The sequence below is a fragment of the Vanderwaltozyma polyspora genome, genomic scaffold (assembly GCF_000150035.1).
Source record: "Vanderwaltozyma polyspora DSM 70294 KpolScaffold526 genomic scaffold, whole genome shotgun sequence".
Classification (NCBI taxonomy): domain Eukaryota; kingdom Fungi; phylum Ascomycota; class Saccharomycetes; order Saccharomycetales; family Saccharomycetaceae; genus Vanderwaltozyma; species Vanderwaltozyma polyspora.
The window spans coordinates 62055-80718 of NW_001834655.1; the positions used below are offsets into that span (position 1 = coordinate 62055).

Here is an 18664-nt window from a genome sequence, read left to right on the forward strand (position 1 = left end):
AGTTGATTACTAAAGAGAAACTTTGGTGAAATATTCATATTGGTAAGGCATATAAGGATAAATAACTTGGGAAATGGAGATTACAGTATCTAATGAAATTAATGGTCAAATTTTTGGTCCGCTTGATATAAGTGATGAGATGTCATTACAAGATTTTATAGCATTGATTGAAAGCGAATGTAGCTTTAATAAATCTATTCATGATTTATATCATAATATGGATATATTAGATTTGAATGACGATCAAAAGACTTTGAAAGATATTGGATTGAGCAAAGATGATTTGTTGCTTATTAGAAATAAGGTTAATGTAGAGAGTGCTGTTCCAGTTACAGATTTAACTGATGATGAATTTATTGAAGAATTTCGTAATGAAGTTATCAGAAACCCAATTTTAAAATCTCAATTAGTTTCACAATTGCCTCAGTTAGAGACTCTATTGAATGATTCTGTAAGATTTAAAGAAGTTTTAGGTCCAGTTATTTTACAAAGACGTTATTCTGGTTCAACCCCTCAAAACCCATTTGGTATCCCACAACAAGAATATACAAGATTAATGAGTAACCCAGATGACCCAGAGAATCAGAAAAGAATCACAGAATTAATTGATCAGCAAGAGATTGATGAACAAATGAGAAATGCTCTGGAATACACTCCTGAAGTTTTCACATCAGTCCATATGTTATTTATTAACTTGGAGATCAACGGCACTCCAGTTAAAGCATTTGTTGATACTGGAGCTCAAATGACCATTTTATCAAGTAGGTTAGCAGAAAAGACAGGCTTGAGTAGATTAGTTGATAAAAGATTCATAGGTGAAGCTCATGGTGTTGGTGTCGGTAAAATTTTAGGTAGAATTCATCAAGCACAGATTAAAATTGAAACTCAATTTATTCCTTGTAGTTTCACTGTGTTAGATACTCCAATGGATTTGTTAATCGGTCTAGATATGTTAAAGAGGCACCAAGCCTGTGTTGACTTAAAGAGAGATGTATTAATGATTGCTGGTGTTGAAACCAAATTCCTAAGTGAATCAGAGATTCCAAAAGATTTTGGAACATCAAATGGTGTTCAATTTAAGAGTGCCGATGAGGCCAATAAGTCACCAGCAAAGGATAGCAATCCCGTCTCGACTACAAGTGGTAAAATCAGTAAGCCAAATACAAATAAAGCCACTGTGGCCAATCCAAACGTATCACAATCTCAGCCACAAGCAGCAAAAACATTCCCAGAATCTACAATAAAAAAGCTTATGGACCTGGGATTCTCTAGAGCTGAAGTGATAAAAGCTTTAACCCAAACAGGTGGTAATGCTGAATTTGCAGCTTCATTATTATTTCAATAAATAATATTTGTAATGATAAACTAATTTATATCTTATTATAAAAATAAAAAGAGAAGAATAGGGGAATAAAATAGTTTCTAATGCATGTAATTGAAATTTCTTGTTATTAATCGTTATTGTTGCTCAAAGACCAGCTTCGGGAGGGTCTTATTTGTATTCGTTATAGACTGCATATGTATCCAAGGAACTTTATCCTTTAATTTAGTATTATCAATAGTAATTTCTGAATTGAAATTTTCTATAAAGTTTCTTTCATGAATATTAATACTTGAATTATAAGTCAAATATTCATTTATTATAGCAATATTACTCCAAAAGCTTAATTTTCTTAAACATGCAACAATAAGTGAAGTAATCATATCATTATCTGTGGCACCATGGATATAGCAAGGATAGTTGTTCTTATCAATTAAAACTCTAATGCACTGAATAACAGTATCATATTCAATAGGAACAGCCTTCTGTTTCCTTTTAACTTTTGGTTTATCTGCTTTTTTACTTTTATCCTTGGGAACTTTAACCTTCCCTGCTTGAATATGTATCAAATTAATATTATTAGCATTACAAAAATTTGTCAACGACCCATCTGATTCAGAATCAATAGCCTTGGGAGTCAAAGATATGACATTCTTTAAGTTTAAAGTTTCAATAAAAGGCAGATTTATCTCTCTTGGATACGACCCTCTATAAAGATTTGGCTGTACAGTGCTAAACTGTAACGGTGTAACAAAAGTGGACATCGAATAAAAGTGATTTTAAAGATGGAAAACCCAAACAAACCCAAACAAAAAAACTAACAAATATATCAATACCTCAATTGACCTGACCTAGAACCTTCTTTATCCTACAAGACTTCCATCCCTTGTGAAATCAATCATCCTATTTCGAAAGTGCATTTCTCTTAAGGCCCAACTTTTAAATATGAGAATTTTTCACCTTAACAGATCAAAATTCACTACTTATTTCAATGCATTCATGGTCAGAGCTGTAAAATGAATCAGATCAAACTGATGCATACCAGTCAAGAGATTGGATTTGAGTATGTGGATCCATCTATGTGAATATGTGTGTTAATTAGAATCAAATCATTTATTTGCTGCAAAGAGATATACATTATCAGTAACTATAAAATTAACAGCACAACTATTTAATGCTACATATGAGTAAGGAAGGGGAAGAAATATATAAATGTAAGTGTAATTGTAAATGTAAATATTTAAATATAAACATATATTATGTGGAGTTGTGGGAGACCTACTAGTAGACACCATCATCGGGTCTGTTTTGTTCAATTCTTGCATTATCACCAAACTGTTTTAGAGTCTCCATATCTGGCTTCAACTCGTTATCATGGTTTAACTTATCGTGTTCCATTTTCTCTAGGATAGCTTTATTCTTATTAAACATGTTTTGTTCTTGTCTTTCCTCACTTGATAAGATAGGTTTCTGTTTCAAATGCTTGTCCATCTCACCCATCAGTGCATATGATGTGGATAACTGTCTTTGCATGATATGGCGTCCCACCACGTATCTTGAAGAATAGGAAATAACTGGTTTGAACATTGCTGTTTGGTTGAATAAAGAAATGCTCTGGTTGGCTTTACTTGGAATGGCTGAATGGGAAATAATTATCTTATCGATTTAATATTTTTGAATGAATGCAACTCTATTATAGAATTTATATGTCTGTGAAATCGGTATAACATCATTTTTGATCAAAAGTTCAATTAGTGGCATGGCAGCCAATGTACCCTTTATCAGACTTCATCGAGTAGCAACCCAGTTTTCCAAAGGATAAAGAAACTCAAACACACACACACACCTATGTAGAATAACAAACAAACGGCTAATGTTATCTATGCGTTAATTCATCTAATACAATCAAGGGTACCAGGACAGAGACACAGCAAAGCACTGTCATGTGTTGAGGTTACAGCAGTCGCCGATTTATCCCATTATGCTCTACTTTGCCTGTCCTATTACGTCGATTAACAACAGAGTAACCTCAAATGGTACTTAACAATCAATAAAATTGAAACGATCCATCATTATCGAACCTGAGTTCACCAGTTCTTATGGTCAACAACTGGTCTCTTGAGGTGATCATGGTGTTCCTGTCATGTCCCAGTCCCTCTGTCACCTACCACCTGCATATATACATCACGTGATACCATTTACCCGGACTCTCGTGATTTTATGGACCCATGAAAAATTGAGCTCAGCTAAGAGACCTCGAACTGATATTAAAGCCCAGTTGGGTTGATTTAAACAAGATGGTTGATATTTATTCGAATGAGGAAGTTGTTGGGTTCTAGATTGACATTCAGAGTATATTTACAGTTGATTGATTGATTGATCTATCTATATTTACATATTAGTTTAGCAGAGATGAGTGAAACCGAAGTTATATTACCTTTGGAGATTATTGACAAGACAATTAACCAACCAGTATGGATTATATTGCAATCTAACCGTGAATTTACCGGTAAATTAGTAGGTTTCGACGATTTTGTAAATGTTATTATTGAAGATGCTGTTGAATACATTACCGATAACCATAACCAGTGCGATACCGAATTGAGACATCACGGTAGAATGCTTTTAAGTGGGAACAACATCGCTATGTTAGTGCCAGGTGGTAGAAGGTAGTACTACATTTAATAGTAACCAAATAATATATATATATCTGTATATGAAGGGGAGGAAGGCATATTTTATTGATGTATAAGATTTAATGAAATTTAGGAGATATTTACATATTTGTACATAAATATGTTCATTTTTTTTTATATCTGATTTATATCTATATATGTGAGCATATTTAACTTAATAAAATTGTAATGATACATGGACATCTTTTATTTATTATCTAGTAAGTTACATACGTTATTGTCCTTATACTTGTGGAGTGAGGGAAGGTTATAGTGGTGGATGGGGAGGGAATACAGATTTTTATCAATTATCCGCCTCTTTGAAATGCATATTTTAACCTTTAAATCTTGTCTTAAAAACTATCGATTTTTTAAGCTTTCTAATTCTTTTTCTAATCTGAATCTGGCTTGTCTTTCTTCTTCAAGTTCTTGTTCATATCTTTTCTGTGTGTCACTTAACATTTTCTTAAATTCATTTCTCATAATTGTAATCGATTGGGAATTATTACTTGAGGCTGACATTGGTGTGACAGGACTAAATATTTGTTCAGTGTGTGTATTCTTTAACTTTTCTTCTTTCAATTTTTTTTCAAGTTCATCCATGGTGTTTTCTGCTGTCAGTAATGAAGAATGGTAATTTAATACTTTTTGTTGTAATTCATTATTATTCGATGTTAGTTTTTCAATATCTCTACTGTATTCTTCACGATCATTTTCAAATTGCTTAGTTAAAAAATTATGCGCCAGTTGTAAATCTTTAAACGCAATTTCCAACTCTTTAGAATTCTTATACGTGTTGCTTCTTTTGATGCTTTGTTTCCTAGCCTCTGTAATCAATCTTTCATTCTGTGAAGACTCATTAATAATGGAATCAATACTACTTTTCAAAAATTCGACTGGATCATCGACCCTCTCTGGTTTAACAACTATCCCTTTTGTAATAGCATTTGAAAGCAAGTATGATGTCAATTCTTGTATTATAACGTCTGGGTTACGATTGTCTGGGATATCATCCGGGGATAAACTTTTTTCACCATTATGTAATAAGTTGGAAACACTAACATTTTTACTGGCAAACCCATTCATATGTGTCCCTTCTTTGCCTATTAACATCGAATTACCTAAGTCACCACCATTTGGTTTCAATACAGATGTATCTAGTTCAATGGCATTGATAGATTCCAATATTGACATCATCTGTTCATTCCAATCCTGAGATTGTGGCTTTAATTTCATCAATTTGTCAACAGATACAGAAAGTTCTTTTGGTAAACCACCTTGTCTTTTCTGTTTCTGCACCTGATATAAAGCAAATTCGCAAGCTAGCTTCTTATTCAAATCAATGGAGGTATCATTATCATTCTTTCTGTACAGTAAAAAATCCAGATAGTCACCCTCTGTGTGCATCATGTTTTCCTGATGTAATGGCAAAAAAGAACCATTAGAATCCTTGGCATTCAAATATTGCTTCAATTCATCATACTTCAAAGGATATTCGTCTATTCTTTCCTGGGAAAATAACAATGGGTTAGCCCTTTCCATTAATTTTAAATTAATTCCTGATTCATTCTCGTGTTGACCCAACATCTTTCTTGAATAGTTGACCAAATTTTCAACTTCTACCTTGGATTTTTGAACTGCTGACTTATACTCATGGACAGGAACCCAATTTATAGAAAACGGTCCTTATAATAACCAATTAAATATACATTTTGAATCATCAAGTTCACCAAGTTTGTTAAAACTTTACTTGATCTTGATCTCATTGCTCTAATTTTGGTGTTGATATCGCGCCGTTCAAAGTGATTAAGATTTTTCCCATAGTAAAAAAAAATTTGCATAGTAAAGAACATAACCCAATGACATACAATGGATACAAACACAGCTAGATATACCTATATCCAGTGGATATCTCCAGTTAGAATCTAGTCATTATTAGAAATTGTTTCAAACTTTTTTCTTTACATAAGAGAGTAACTTTATTGAAAGAGAGTTTCTGACACTTATCTTGATGCATTGGGTGTCTGATGAGAGAGAATGAATCCCACTTTCCCTCCCCAAGAAAACATCAGGTAGAATAATTAGTGGAAGTGTACTAGATTTTTTATTGGATAATAATTGATGGAAAGTTAATCCTTTTATAAGTAGCAATACAATAATGAGAAAATATCGAGACGCGTCAAAAATGTACATAGGTGTCAGTTTATTCAAAAATGCAGAGTTGAATTAATATTTCAACTGAATGCTAGTGACTTCTATGAGGGAGAAGGAAATATCACTCATTGATAAAAACCTTTACCAACCTTTGCTTTTTTTCCACTGATACTATTTCAAAGCTTAATTTTTGCTTCTGTTGGTTATGGAAATCAATACAAAACATAGGTAGGTTAAGCGTAATAGTCCCAAATTGGATATAATAATCAACTTGGAGTTGTTTTAAGTGAGGTAAAGCTTTAGAATAAAGACCAATAAAAGAACCTGAAATTTTCCTCACAACAACAAGTTAACAAGCGCAAGTGGTTTAGTGGTAAAATCCAACGTTGCCATCGTTGGGCCCCCGGTTCGATTCCGGGCTTGCGCAGTTTCTTTTTTGCTACAAATCAAACTCAACTGTAGTCATTTTTTATATTATACAGAACATCTACAATTTTGAAAACAAATACCTTTTACTCCCCCCCCCCAACTAAGCTCAATATCCAAACCCACAGAACCAAACCATTAAAGCCATATAAACCATCTAGCAACCATTGTTTGGTTTCTATGTCACCAATAGCTGGTCCCATAGTGAATTTGCGGTATAAGATAACACCAGATAATAAAATTTAAGGATGAAAAATTCTGAAGATGAACTAAACTTATCTACAAATTTAATTTAAAGGCTAAGTGACGTATTTCACAGGATCTATTGGCCAACTAATTGCATTATCAAGTGTACAGGTCGAATAAATCTGTATTAGTGTGTTTAAAACGTTTGCGATATGGTTTACGGTAGCTACTGCGTACTTTTTTTGGCTTCATTACTATTGATTCAAGTCCAAGCTAAAAATATAGCAGACATAGAGACATATTTCGACAATGAAGGAAGGCCACATAAGAGATTTGTAGCGGAACATCCTGTTTTTAAGCCTTATGACGATTCCCATAGACCTGTAAATTGGGCAAATATGATGGGGACTGCTAATGATAGAGAGAATAGACGTCCTTCTTTACAGATCAACGATTTATTTGATGAATGTAAGAGTAAAGAGACGTTTTTAGGTAATAAGAATGAATTCCATATTCAAGGTTATAGATTGCCTTTAGTTCCTTTGAATTCTACTTTACCAAGTTTGAGAGAGGTTGAAATTTTTGCAAATTATGCAAGAACAGACAAATCGCTGTCAGATATGTTTGGTGAGGATAATGAAGATTTAATCGTTATTGCCCCTACAAATAATGCTATAATGAAGTTATCTGCAAAGCCATGGCAGTTTCCAATTGATATTGAGAGTTTAGAGGATAATGGGGCTCCCGAGGAAGATATTGACGATGCCATCCAAAATAATGTCTCTAAATTTGTGAGATCTCATGTTGTTTCCTATAATACCAATAAAGACACTTATAAAAAATTAAGACCTGGTGTCACATTGCTAAGAAGTCTTGCTGCTGATCCTAGTAGTGATGGTGATATACTCTTGAAGAGGGATTCCAAAGGTTCTTATTACGTTGCATCTATCATTGATAAGAAATTCTCTTTAGTTAAAAAAATTGAAAACAGTGTTAATGGGATCATTTTAATAGTGGATTTATGTATGGAAAGACCTGCTTAGACGAACTCCAGATTTATTTAAGTTTCTTTTTTAGACTCGTTGTCATTGTCGATTCAAAACTCTCTTTCTCATTTTTTCCTTATCATTATCATTATCGTCTAAGAAGAAATACAATGGGGAGGCAATAAATAAAATCGAAAGGTTTTATTTAATTTATTTTTATATCACGAATTTATTTGGGTAATGTATATATTCAATTTTATTTACAATAGTTATGGAAAACTGTATAGTTTTATGTCTCTTTATTTTTAAGAAATCTGGTAACTTTTCTTATTTTGTTTTATTACAATAATTATAGTAACATTTAATTAAAAACTAAGAATTTATAAAAGTTTATTTAAGTTTTATCTAGTGTAATCTAATTTAATTTAATTTAATTTAATTTAATTGTAAAATAAAGTTTCAAATTGAAAACTTCTTCAAAAATTAAAATTAAAAAGTATGCAGAAGTGTATTAAAATGGAGGAATGAAAATACTTTAGAATTATTTCATTTGATGTCATCGGTCATTATTTCTTTTGTGATAAACAGGTTTTTAGTGATTGATTTTCAATCTTTATATCATAGCACTTATTCTCTAAATGCTTAATATATTCTATAGTTTTCAATAAGATTGAAGCTTTATTCAATTTTCTTGCTGGCTGTAACCCATCTAGATCCATGGAATCTTCTACCATAATTGGAATTCCTTCTTCTCTCTTAGATGCGACACGTAAAGATGGAACTAACTTCTTCAAATATGTCATCTTGTCGTTTATGTTAGATCTATAACGTTTTTCTATTATGTTATTAGCCTTCTTTTCTCTTTTTGGCTTACAAATTCTCTTAAGATTTGGTTCCATTGATGATTTAGGCGTAGAACTGGTGCTCTTTGGTGTGTTAATTTGATTTGGTATATTAACGTTATGTGGAACTAAAGTACCATTCTTCATATTTGCTTGAATATCTAAGTTTGGATTATTATTCTTCAAACCATTGACATAATTTATATTAGAATTGTTATTGTTAACTAATGGGAAATAATTTTCAAACATCATCATATACTCTGGTTTACCAGGAAATTCTTTTTTTACCATTCCTTCTGGCATTTCACCATCATATTGGTCTTCATAAGGGCTGATACTTGAAGATTTAGATAAGAAGTTCATGTCATTTTGGAATTGAATTGGTTCATTAAAATCGGGGAACGATGACTTTTGAGAGAGATCTGTAATGTCAGAAAATGTCAAATCGTTAGAAATTGCGACATTTTCCTGAGCAATAACAGCACTTTCTTGTAATTGTTTTGATTCAAAATTTCCATTATTGTCATTGGCATTTACAGGGTACTGATTGAGAGAATGCTTTTGATTTTTACTATAGTTTACCATTCCTGTCATGTTCGAATTTTGATTGTTGTTATTTATGGTATTATTTTGCATTAGGTCCATGCTTGGATAACTTGAAGAAACGTCTATATATTTATTTTTATTTGTGAAAAGTAAATTATTATCTCTTATTAGACATTCACTTGTCAAAGCCATATCAACGTTTGAATATCTTTTTTATCAACTACTTACTTGGTTTGTAATTTACTGACTACCGATCAATTATAATATATATATACATATAAATATATTAAATAACTTCTAAAGAATAAGATATAATAAACTAATAAATATTTTACTGGGGTAGAATGCAAAATCAACAACGACATTTTCCAAAAGATGGTTTTATAATTAATATTTATATATTTTAATTATATCGACATTATCTAATCTGCAGATTAGATAATATAAAAAAAATCTAAAAGAAGAAATTAGCCCAAATAAAATTTCCTACATCCATAACCTCAAGAGGGGCATATTCAACAGAATGTTAAATGAAATTATTTAAAAATGTTTAAAATATTAAAAATGTCTTATTCCAATTACGTTCTTGTTTGTAACATGTACATGACAAATGACAATGACAATAGTAAAAAAATGCATCATAATCTATACTAACTAGAAAAGCAACACATTATAGATATTAGTAACTACAATTAATATGCTGGTGTCGTATAGTACAAATGACTGAAGAAATATAATCTATAAATTCTGTATTAAGCTTCTAATAATATTGGCATTAACATAGAAATTATACTTGCAATTGAAATAAAACTATAGGCTTCGAAAAGAGGAGTTTCGGTTACCAATCGGTAAGATTGTAGTGAAACCAATGTACATTCAACTATAATATATTGCTTAATTTATGATAAAAAGAGTTAAAAACTAAACCAACCTAAACATTTATTGTAGAAATAAAGTTTACATTATAGAAAAATTAGGCATTAGCATTGCACCTAGATAATTTTAAATTCTACAGGGCAATTGTTATACAGAACAACTTATTGTTAGTGCTCTAATAGTGAAAAGAATTTAGCCAGTTACTGATATTTGTTTAACCGTACGCGTAATAAGCAATAATAATCATAAATGAGCTAGTTGCATTAAAAAGAATCAAAAATTCAATAATATTATTGTTGTTAATAAAATATTTGTAACAACAATAATACCGAAATGCACGTAATATAAATTACAATGTGGTATGCTAAGAAACCTTGGTATTATGTCTTAGGAGGTAATATTGCATGGAGTAGTCAACCTCAAGATTAATTACTATAGACTTAATTGTTTAATTTATTTATGAATTTATTCAGTGTAAACTTTCATTTGTATTATGTTAGTGCATGAGAGCTAGAAATTAACTATGTGCTGTGTTACAACACCGTCATTAGCCGAAACGTGATGAGGTTAATCCACTATCTAACAAGTTCCCCTTTTAGGTAGTGGGATACTGTGGAGCAGGTAGCCCAGAAGGTAACTGAAAAGTCGAAAACCAAAACCAAAATCTGATTTCGAAAAACACAATAGTAACTTCCTTGTATCATTTATTAGCCTTTTTTGGTTTTGATGCAGAGACTCAATTAGTTAGTTCTTCCCAAGAGAGCAGGCAAAATCAATGCGGGATCATTTCTCTCTAATCATGATTTTTTTTCCTTTCGAGTCTTTGTTGCGTACACAATTTTTGAGATTTCAGAAACGAGTGTAGTACTGTAGTTGGCTATATTATTTACATTTCAGGCCCAAATATCTGGTTTCTTTCTTTATTCGACCGAAATTTTTCCATATCCGTATTATCCTGGGAGCTCTTTGCCCCCTCCCCTCCCCCTCCCTACCAGACTTTCATCTGCTTACATTCGATTCCAAGACTCTAATCGATTTCAAGACTATACAACCTACCACCACCACAAACAAGGTCTTTCTACCCCTTCACCTCTTACAGGAGCCAACAAACAAACAATGAATGAATCAATCAATGAATCAGTGAGTACTTTACTTTTGCTTTAATTTTTACTTTTGATATTGCTAATAAACGCCAATATCTCGTCATTTCATTTATGTATTCTCGTTACGAAACAAACAATACAGTCATAAGCACACATAGCTGGTCGATTGATCTAACTTCTAGTCTTTGATATTTAGCTTTTAACCCGTATATTTGTTGAGTATTATGTCTGTGTTTCCAACTTTAATCCTCTTATTGTATGTATGTCTTGGAATATCTGGTAAAAAGACTAGATGACGTCATACCGAAATATAAAAAGAAACAAGGAAACACAAAAACTAAACATAGTTATCCCGTGCAGTAATTAAAAGAACCTAAGAGCTCGACGCATACCCCCCAATTTTCTCTTGTCGCTGCAAGTTTTTTTCTTTTTTTCCTCCACTGCAGAGAAAGACAAGCAGCCTCGCGGCAAAACTTGGGGTCTCGTTTCTTTGCGTTGTCCAGTCCTACGACAGTTGTCTGGGATATCACACCGCTTCGAGATAAAGAAACGCACAAGAGGAAAAACACAGCCTGTCTCCCTCGTTTCTTATTTTTGTCCTTATCTTTCCTTTCTTTTTCCATTTCTGAAGTTATAACATTTCTTGTTCTGTATATCGTCATTAACCGGACTGGGACTATACTGATAATATAGCCAACCACAACGCTACTCTCAAAATCTTTCTTGTTACCAGCCAAGTACATGGCATGAAACAATACAACCCAACCCAGCTGCCGTTTAACCGGAGGGAAAGGAGGGGAGGGGGGAAAGGAGAAAGATGCAATACGTGTGTGCCCTTCTGTCTCCGGTCTCTCTATTTTGAAGCAAAATTTACAAGCTGACCCTCACGTTGTTCCTTTTCGGTAATTATTGCTCGCTAGAAAAAAATTTAATTGTTTTTGGCTTTTTTTCAGGACAAAAATCGGAGAAACACCAAAATTTATGTCTAGGACAATTTCGGATTTATTTTTCACCGCACAATTTTTTCATTTTTACTCCAATTTGTCCTGGACAAAAAAAGGAAAGCATGTCAAATATCTACACAATCTAATCCTTATGCATATTTGGGTAAGCACCTTACTAAGAAACTCTAATAGCTATACTATTTTACAGAGGAAGATTACAGTAATAGAGAAACTTTAAAATTGATTTGATTAAGACTCGGTTAAAGATGGATGGGTACAAGCAAAATTAATTAGTTTGCGCTTATTCGTAAGAAACTAATTGTTTACATAAGGATGGGTCCATTATACACGTGGAACCCCATAGTAGATTTTATAAAACTTAACTAAAAATTATGGACAACAATGACAGTTGACGTAGTTATACCTTTTCTCTATCTCTTTCTCTCTTTCGCGCTTTCATTTTTTCTTTTGAAGTACAAGTTTTGAATATGTCAGCAATTCAAATATCCAGTCACTTATCTTGATAAATGACAAAAGTTGTGCTTTCTTGTTGATTGGAGATGAGGTAAATGGTTGCACGGTAACATCCCAAGATCACATTTAACAACTGGATTTATAGAGTAATAATAACGATATGTTAAGACCAGTTTTCATATTTTCTTTTTATTATTCATCTAATTTTTTATACCTGACTGTAGATTTAATAAGCTTATTATCAAAAGAAGAAATTCTTACGACGCCACAAGGCAAATTTTTAAATAAAATGAAGCAAGGGTCCCAGATTGAAAGCAGGTTCTACCTTTTACTTTAACTGCGTACTCTAGGATGCCAACAATATTAGATTTCATATACCGTTGCCTGCCAACTTTTGCTTGTTTTAAAATAGTTAAACAGTGGTTTAATGTAGTTACTTAGTTATTTAATTAATATAATTAAACTTAGAATGCATTCTTGTATTGGAGGAGGGTAGATTGGCTTAAACCAGCTATGGATTTTGTTTGTATATGAATTGTGATAACAATGAAATTGGTCTCGATGATGGCCTTAGATCGTGTGAATTATTCTCATTGCCTTTACTATTACTAATATTAGCATCAGTCTTTTTTACTATGGTATCTGTTATGCTCAAGTCTTCACCTCTATATTCTTTACTAAACGATCTAGTAAGAGATTCTGGTTTTCGGCTTTTAACGGTTGCATCCAATCCTGAAATTGTTGTAACTCTGGTAGTAGAATTAGATCTTGTTAATGATATACCATTTTTGAGATTGGATTTTAGAGTTTGAGTTGTTCGATCTCTTGAATTGTTACTAATTGAACGATATTTGGTTTTCACATCTAATGTAGGAAAAGTTCTGGATCGAATATTAGGATCAGTAAAACCTAATGGTTTTCTAACTTTGTTGTCACAGATTTGCTTATTTTTATCGTCATTAGTTTCATCGTTGCGAACAAGTTTGTTAAATCTAGTTATTTTCGTGTTCCCTACAGAATACCGGAATTTATCAAGCATAGATTTACTAGTTCCATTAAACGTACGATTTTCAATCGACCCAGAAATTTCATTTTCATCTTTATATATCTCATTGATTTTAGCTTTTCTCTTTTTAATCTGGTCAGGAAATTCAAAAAATTTTATTGTTTCATCTTTTTCAAAAATATTACAACCAAATATTTCATTGTCATCCTTTGTTTTTACCTTATCGTATCCCAATCCTTTATCAAACATATCAATTTCACTTATTACAGAAGAATCATCTTCTTCATGAACAAGTGAATCGTTTTGGAGTTCTGGACTAGTTCCAACCTTACCATCATCAGAATTTGAATCATTCAAGTTCATCTTATCTGCCAAAATATCATTACCAGCCTCAGGCAATACAAAGGAACTTGGGATCTGTGTTGGTAACTCAGAATCAGGTAATTCCGTTTCAACATTATCGTCGCCCAAAGCTACAACCAAAAATTTTTGGGAACTTTGGTATCACTCGATTGTGTATCAATTATTTCTTCCAAAGTGTCAGCAATATCAGCATTAGTGGAAAAGAATCTACTTTTAGTCAAGGTAGAATCTCCTGATTTGCTTAAACTAGAAATACTATTAATGCTATGACATAACTTTCTTTTCTTTATGGTTTCTGTCAATTTATCAACGATTCCTCCACTACGAACAATTGGCCGTCTTTTTACTGAAGAATTCTCCTTATTACTCGCCACTTTGGTAAAAAATAAGTCAATAGATTTTGTAGAATTATTCTTAGCAGACAATATACCGCCTTGACCAACAATTTCTGATTTCGAAGCAATTTGCAAATAACGCTCTCTATTGACTAATCGTTTTTCAAAATTATAAGGATTAAGCTGCCCGTATGCAATCTTTCTATGAATTTCATGATCAATTTTATCCTCATCAATAATGCACAGTTTTTTTGAAGTTTCTTTATCAATGACTAATCCTATGCATGCAAAAAATTGTTCATTATCATACGTTTTATTCATCGATTCTATAACCTCCATTGGAATGTCATTCAATGTCACGATTTTTTCTGAAATAGGACAGAAAACTCTTTGATATTCAAATGCAATAACTGCTTTATGGTATTCTTGCAAAAAAGTTTCTGGGATTTGAAATTTACCATCTCGTCTAATGCTTAGTAAAATTTTATCAATATTTCTATATTGATGTACCAATTTAATTGCCTTCACCAACCCAATCCTCGGTATACCATTGGTATAATCACATCCTGACAGACAAACCATGGTTTTAATGCCTTCTTCTGATAGTTCATGCAATGGAAATTTCTTTGGTAATTTATTAAAATCGTCTTTACAAATTTCGATACATTCACCAAAATCGTTAAGCTTTGTAATCAATCGCCTACAACCGAAGATCAACAAATCTGAATCTTCTGAAATAATACCTTGTACAATATTTTGTTTCTCTAAATAAACCATTTGGGCATCTGCTTCAAAAGGAGCAACAATATAATCAATATGGTGAATTTGACAATAATCCATGACACATTTAGCCATTTCCGGCGTGACATCAACACATTTCTGGAAGTAATCCATAGAATTACGAACTTCACCAGAATTATATAACCTAATAGCAACCTCTCTATTCTCAACTCTCTTATTTCTTCTTTTGACCTCTGTATCTTTCTTGACTGGCAAAGAATCACCATCAAACACAAAATAGGGCTTTATACCATAAGATTTCAACATTGCCAACTTCTTAATGAAAAATTGCAGATACTTATCAGTCGGATTCCCTAATACCAAATCATGAGCACAAGAACATGATGCTCTATGTAACCAAGCATATCCATCGATTGCTAAAGTCTGTCCAGAGTACCTGTTAAGGGAAACAGGATTTTGAATACTCTTCAACTGTGGCAAAAAACCTTGAACACCCATCCAGTACCACCTTCAACAACAAAAAACAAACTCTAGACCCAATTAACAACCAGATTGACCAATAATTGACACCTCTGATGCATATATTTGATAACCAAACCTACTTTATCATTAGTATAGATGGTTTTATATAGATCAAATCTGATGTTCTTATGCTTAGTGAAAAATTCCACCATAGTAAACACAAACGCGTAAAATAAAATAAAATCGATGAGGAACACGTAAAGAGACAGAGAGACAGAGAGATAGACATAATGGATAAGAAAGTAATGATACAAGTAACTAGATTTGATATATAAACGTATATTTATTATTGATCGAATGGTTTAATTGATTGAATTATTGATTTGTAAATTTTTTTTCATCTTGAAACTATTTTTTATTTAAGAAGTACGTTATACCATTGAATCAGGAGATTCTGTGTTGAATGTATCAGGTAATCTGTAAAGGTTATTGTAATCCACTTCAATATTGTTCAACAACGCCTTTGATGAACATGGTGGGTACAGTACTCTTTGCCATATTGGTGCTGTTGTATCGCTTGTTAGCCAAAAGTCTGTGAGGTTTGTCTTCCAGCCGTAATTTGTAGGGATGAAAAAACTTGATCTGTTCCAATCACCTCCTCCAGATGAGATACCTAAGGATTCCTTCATAATTATAATCCATTGGTCGAATCCTAGTACTGCTGAGCATAGTGCACAGAATGTACGTGATTTCTTTACAGATGGGGTTATGGTTTCTAAGGTTCCAGTTCTTGATTCTGGTTGTAATGTACTTGCTGCTGCATCTGTTGCCGAGTTTTCTGCATCATTACCAGATGTGTAACCATCTGGTGTAGTATTAAATGTGTCATTTACTCTGGATGGTTTTGGATTTCTTACTCTACTTCCTTTAACAATCTTAGAGAACTCATAACTGGTAACACCTTTGAACATTTGGAACGTTTGAACAAAAATCAATATAGATACCCAAATGGATTGGAAAAGTGACCATATCATAATGAAAAATGTAAAGGTACCATACGTTAAACCAGCACATAATTCATCATCACCAAGCAAAAAACATGATGCATCTTTATAAAGATCTTCCAATTCGTCAAAGTATTCCATGGCTAAATAGGTGTATTCCCAAATACCTATCACCATTAAAATTATGAACAATACAAAAAGTTTATGATTCTTCAAACCAATATCGTTATAAATCCAAGGACAAAAATGGTCAAATCTAGTAACAATCGCAGAATTTAAATAAGAATATCTGCTTCTCAATGGCTTTCTTACGGACGACTCAATACAAAAGTTATTCGTATCAAATTTACCAATTAACATCAAATTAGTTATAGTTTCTCTGATAGAATCATGGTTAAATTCTGCTGGTTTAGTTCCAGGATCAGATCTAACTAAATTAACAAATAAATAACTTAGAGATATGATAATTGAAAGCATAACAAAATTACCAAAACTATGCTTGGCTATGGTGTATGGCATAACAGTGAACAACCAGTTTATTGATAACCAAAATACACTAGCAGCAAATATACCCGCCAGCAAGGGAGATTTCAATAATGTGTTGGCTTGGGCACCCTTAATAGTGTAATATGGTAATGCAAAAACTCTTAACGCCTTTGCAATTGCTAATGACATCAATGCAGTTACTAAAATTGCAATAAGAGGGTTAACATAGGCAAAAAATGCAAATACGAAACCAAGTGCTATCCAAGGGGTGAAAAATGTCACTAATTTAGCATGTAAACTTTTCTTAATATATCTCTTGATAGGGAAACCTTGATCATTGAATCCACAGTGATTCAAGGCTTCTTTTAATGAATACACAGTATTCATTTCTTGGGCAATAGTAAAACAATCTTTACCATCATTAGTCTTTTGGAAGAAGTCAGCGCCATCAGCAATTAAATATTTCAAAACATGAGGCTGGCCCTTAACTACACCCCAATGCAATGGCGTAAAACCAGAAGAATCTGTTAATTTCGTACTTGCATTGAACTTTAACAATGAATTCACAGATAAAGAGTCACCTTGATATGCTGCCCATAGAAGAGGCGTTCTTCCATTTGGATCAGTGCAATTGACATCTATAATACCCTTATCAACGACAAAATATAAGACGTACAATATCAGCATTATATTTGAACTGTTGATGGATAAATGTAATAGATTAAAACCTTGATCATCTGTAATAGTCGGGTCAGCACCATTTTTCAACAATACATCTACTATATATACGTAACCATAACTAGCAGCCCAGTGTAATGGCGTTGCATTCAATGTCCCGGCCTTTTTGTTGACATCTGCTCCTTTTGAAATCAAATATTCTGCAATAGCTAGCTTATTATTGACACTAGCCCAATGCAAACCAGTTACATTTTCATTACTATCGTAATCATTATTAATATCCACTAGCTCGTTTTCGATAAGATCTTTAACAGTGGCAAGATCACCACTCTGACAAGCAGCACGATAACGTAACAAAATAGGATCCTCTTGCTCTGACACAACACTATTCAAACCTACTTCTTCCACAACTTCTGAATTTTGTGAACCTTTATTAGTCGAAGTTATATCCATCTCACCAGTAGCAGTTCCATTCCCATCCAACCCTTCGTCACCAGAAATGACAGGAACCATAGATGATACAGAAATATTATCACCATCTTCAGTACTACCTTTAGAGAGACCACTCTCTACCGGAGACTCATCAACAACACTCATAACTTTAGTCTGTTTCAGCACCAAACCTTTATTAAAGAAAGTTTCACCGAATCTTAACCAAAACTTGACCTGAAAAGAAGGATACAAACCCAGAAACCAAATATAGAACTTAAAGAACAATAAAGAAACGGATCTGGTGAACTGATTCAAAGAAAAGATAACCAAATATTGGTCCTTTTCATTAGATCAAGTTCAATTAAAATAAGCCATATCTTAAAGGTTCTTTGATCTTTAAAGCCTCTTTTTTCATGAAGGGAGGGTAAGTGGGTTTTGATAGTGTTGATGAGGAAGATGACTGACACCAACGAACCTGAAAGAAGAACTTGATGGAATGATAAGAGAGTGATCTATTATCCAGTTGGGATTGTATTTGTATTTTGTAGTTCTTGTTACCATATCTTGTTCTCATTAAGTTAGAGAGGGTTCATAATGGAAATTGTGGTTGAATCTAAGACTGCC

The 18664-nt window shown here is 32.7% G+C and overlaps 10 protein-coding genes and 1 non-coding gene across 11 annotated transcripts; 4 read left to right on the top strand and 7 right to left on the bottom strand.

Annotated features, from left to right (window-relative positions):
• Positions 1-73: 73 nt before the first annotated feature.
• Positions 74-1345, top strand: DDI1 (Ddi1p; the record flags this gene model as incomplete). Its single annotated transcript, XM_001644578.1, has 1 exon — positions 74-1345. The coding sequence occupies one exon, from the start codon at positions 74-76 to the stop codon at positions 1343-1345; it is 1272 nt and encodes a 423-aa protein (XP_001644628.1).
• Positions 1346-1458: 113 nt separating this feature from the next.
• On the bottom strand, positions 1459-2085 carry OCA6 (protein-tyrosine-phosphatase; the record flags this gene model as incomplete). The annotated part of the gene is made up of 1 exon (XM_001644579.1): positions 1459-2085. One exon carries the CDS (start codon positions 2083-2085, stop codon positions 1459-1461), a length of 627 nt encoding a protein of 208 aa, XP_001644629.1.
• Positions 2086-2602: 517 nt separating this feature from the next.
• On the bottom strand, positions 2603-2908 carry FMP16 (Fmp16p; the record flags this gene model as incomplete). Its single annotated transcript, XM_001644580.1, has 1 exon — positions 2603-2908. One exon carries the CDS (start codon positions 2906-2908, stop codon positions 2603-2605), a length of 306 nt encoding a protein of 101 aa, XP_001644630.1.
• An 825-nt stretch (positions 2909-3733) lies between these two features.
• On the top strand, positions 3734-3994 carry LSM5 (RNA-binding protein LSM5; the record flags this gene model as incomplete). Its single annotated transcript, XM_001644581.1, has 1 exon — positions 3734-3994. The coding sequence occupies one exon, from the start codon at positions 3734-3736 to the stop codon at positions 3992-3994; it is 261 nt and encodes an 86-aa protein (XP_001644631.1).
• Positions 3995-4356: 362 nt separating this feature from the next.
• On the bottom strand, positions 4357-5583 carry PEA2 (Pea2p; the record flags this gene model as incomplete). The annotated part of the gene is made up of 1 exon (XM_001644582.1): positions 4357-5583. The coding sequence occupies one exon, from the start codon at positions 5581-5583 to the stop codon at positions 4357-4359; it is 1227 nt and encodes a 408-aa protein (XP_001644632.1).
• Positions 5584-6506: 923 nt separating this feature from the next.
• On the top strand, positions 6507-6577 carry Kpol_526trna4. Its single transcript has one exon. It is a non-coding gene; the product is annotated as a tRNA-Gly (tRNA).
• A 397-nt stretch (positions 6578-6974) lies between these two features.
• Positions 6975-7805, top strand: Kpol_526p28 (uncharacterized protein; the record flags this gene model as incomplete). Its single annotated transcript, XM_001644583.1, has 1 exon — positions 6975-7805. One exon carries the CDS (start codon positions 6975-6977, stop codon positions 7803-7805), a length of 831 nt encoding a protein of 276 aa, XP_001644633.1.
• Positions 7806-8314: 509 nt separating this feature from the next.
• HMS1 (Hms1p) lies at positions 8315-9328 on the bottom strand (the record flags this gene model as incomplete). Its single annotated transcript, XM_001644584.1, has 1 exon — positions 8315-9328. One exon carries the CDS (start codon positions 9326-9328, stop codon positions 8315-8317), a length of 1014 nt encoding a protein of 337 aa, XP_001644634.1.
• Positions 9329-13044: 3716 nt separating this feature from the next.
• Positions 13045-13902, bottom strand: Kpol_526p30 (uncharacterized protein; the record flags this gene model as incomplete). The annotated part of the gene is made up of 1 exon (XM_001644585.1): positions 13045-13902. The coding sequence occupies one exon, from the start codon at positions 13900-13902 to the stop codon at positions 13045-13047; it is 858 nt and encodes a 285-aa protein (XP_001644635.1).
• Positions 13903-14012: 110 nt separating this feature from the next.
• DIN7 (exodeoxyribonuclease DIN7) lies at positions 14013-15476 on the bottom strand (the record flags this gene model as incomplete). Its single annotated transcript, XM_001644586.1, has 1 exon — positions 14013-15476. One exon carries the CDS (start codon positions 15474-15476, stop codon positions 14013-14015), a length of 1464 nt encoding a protein of 487 aa, XP_001644636.1.
• Positions 15477-15871: 395 nt separating this feature from the next.
• On the bottom strand, positions 15872-18205 carry AKR1 (palmitoyltransferase AKR1; the record flags this gene model as incomplete). Its single annotated transcript, XM_001644587.1, has 1 exon — positions 15872-18205. One exon carries the CDS (start codon positions 18203-18205, stop codon positions 15872-15874), a length of 2334 nt encoding a protein of 777 aa, XP_001644637.1.
• Between the last annotated feature and the right edge of the window lie 459 nt (positions 18206-18664).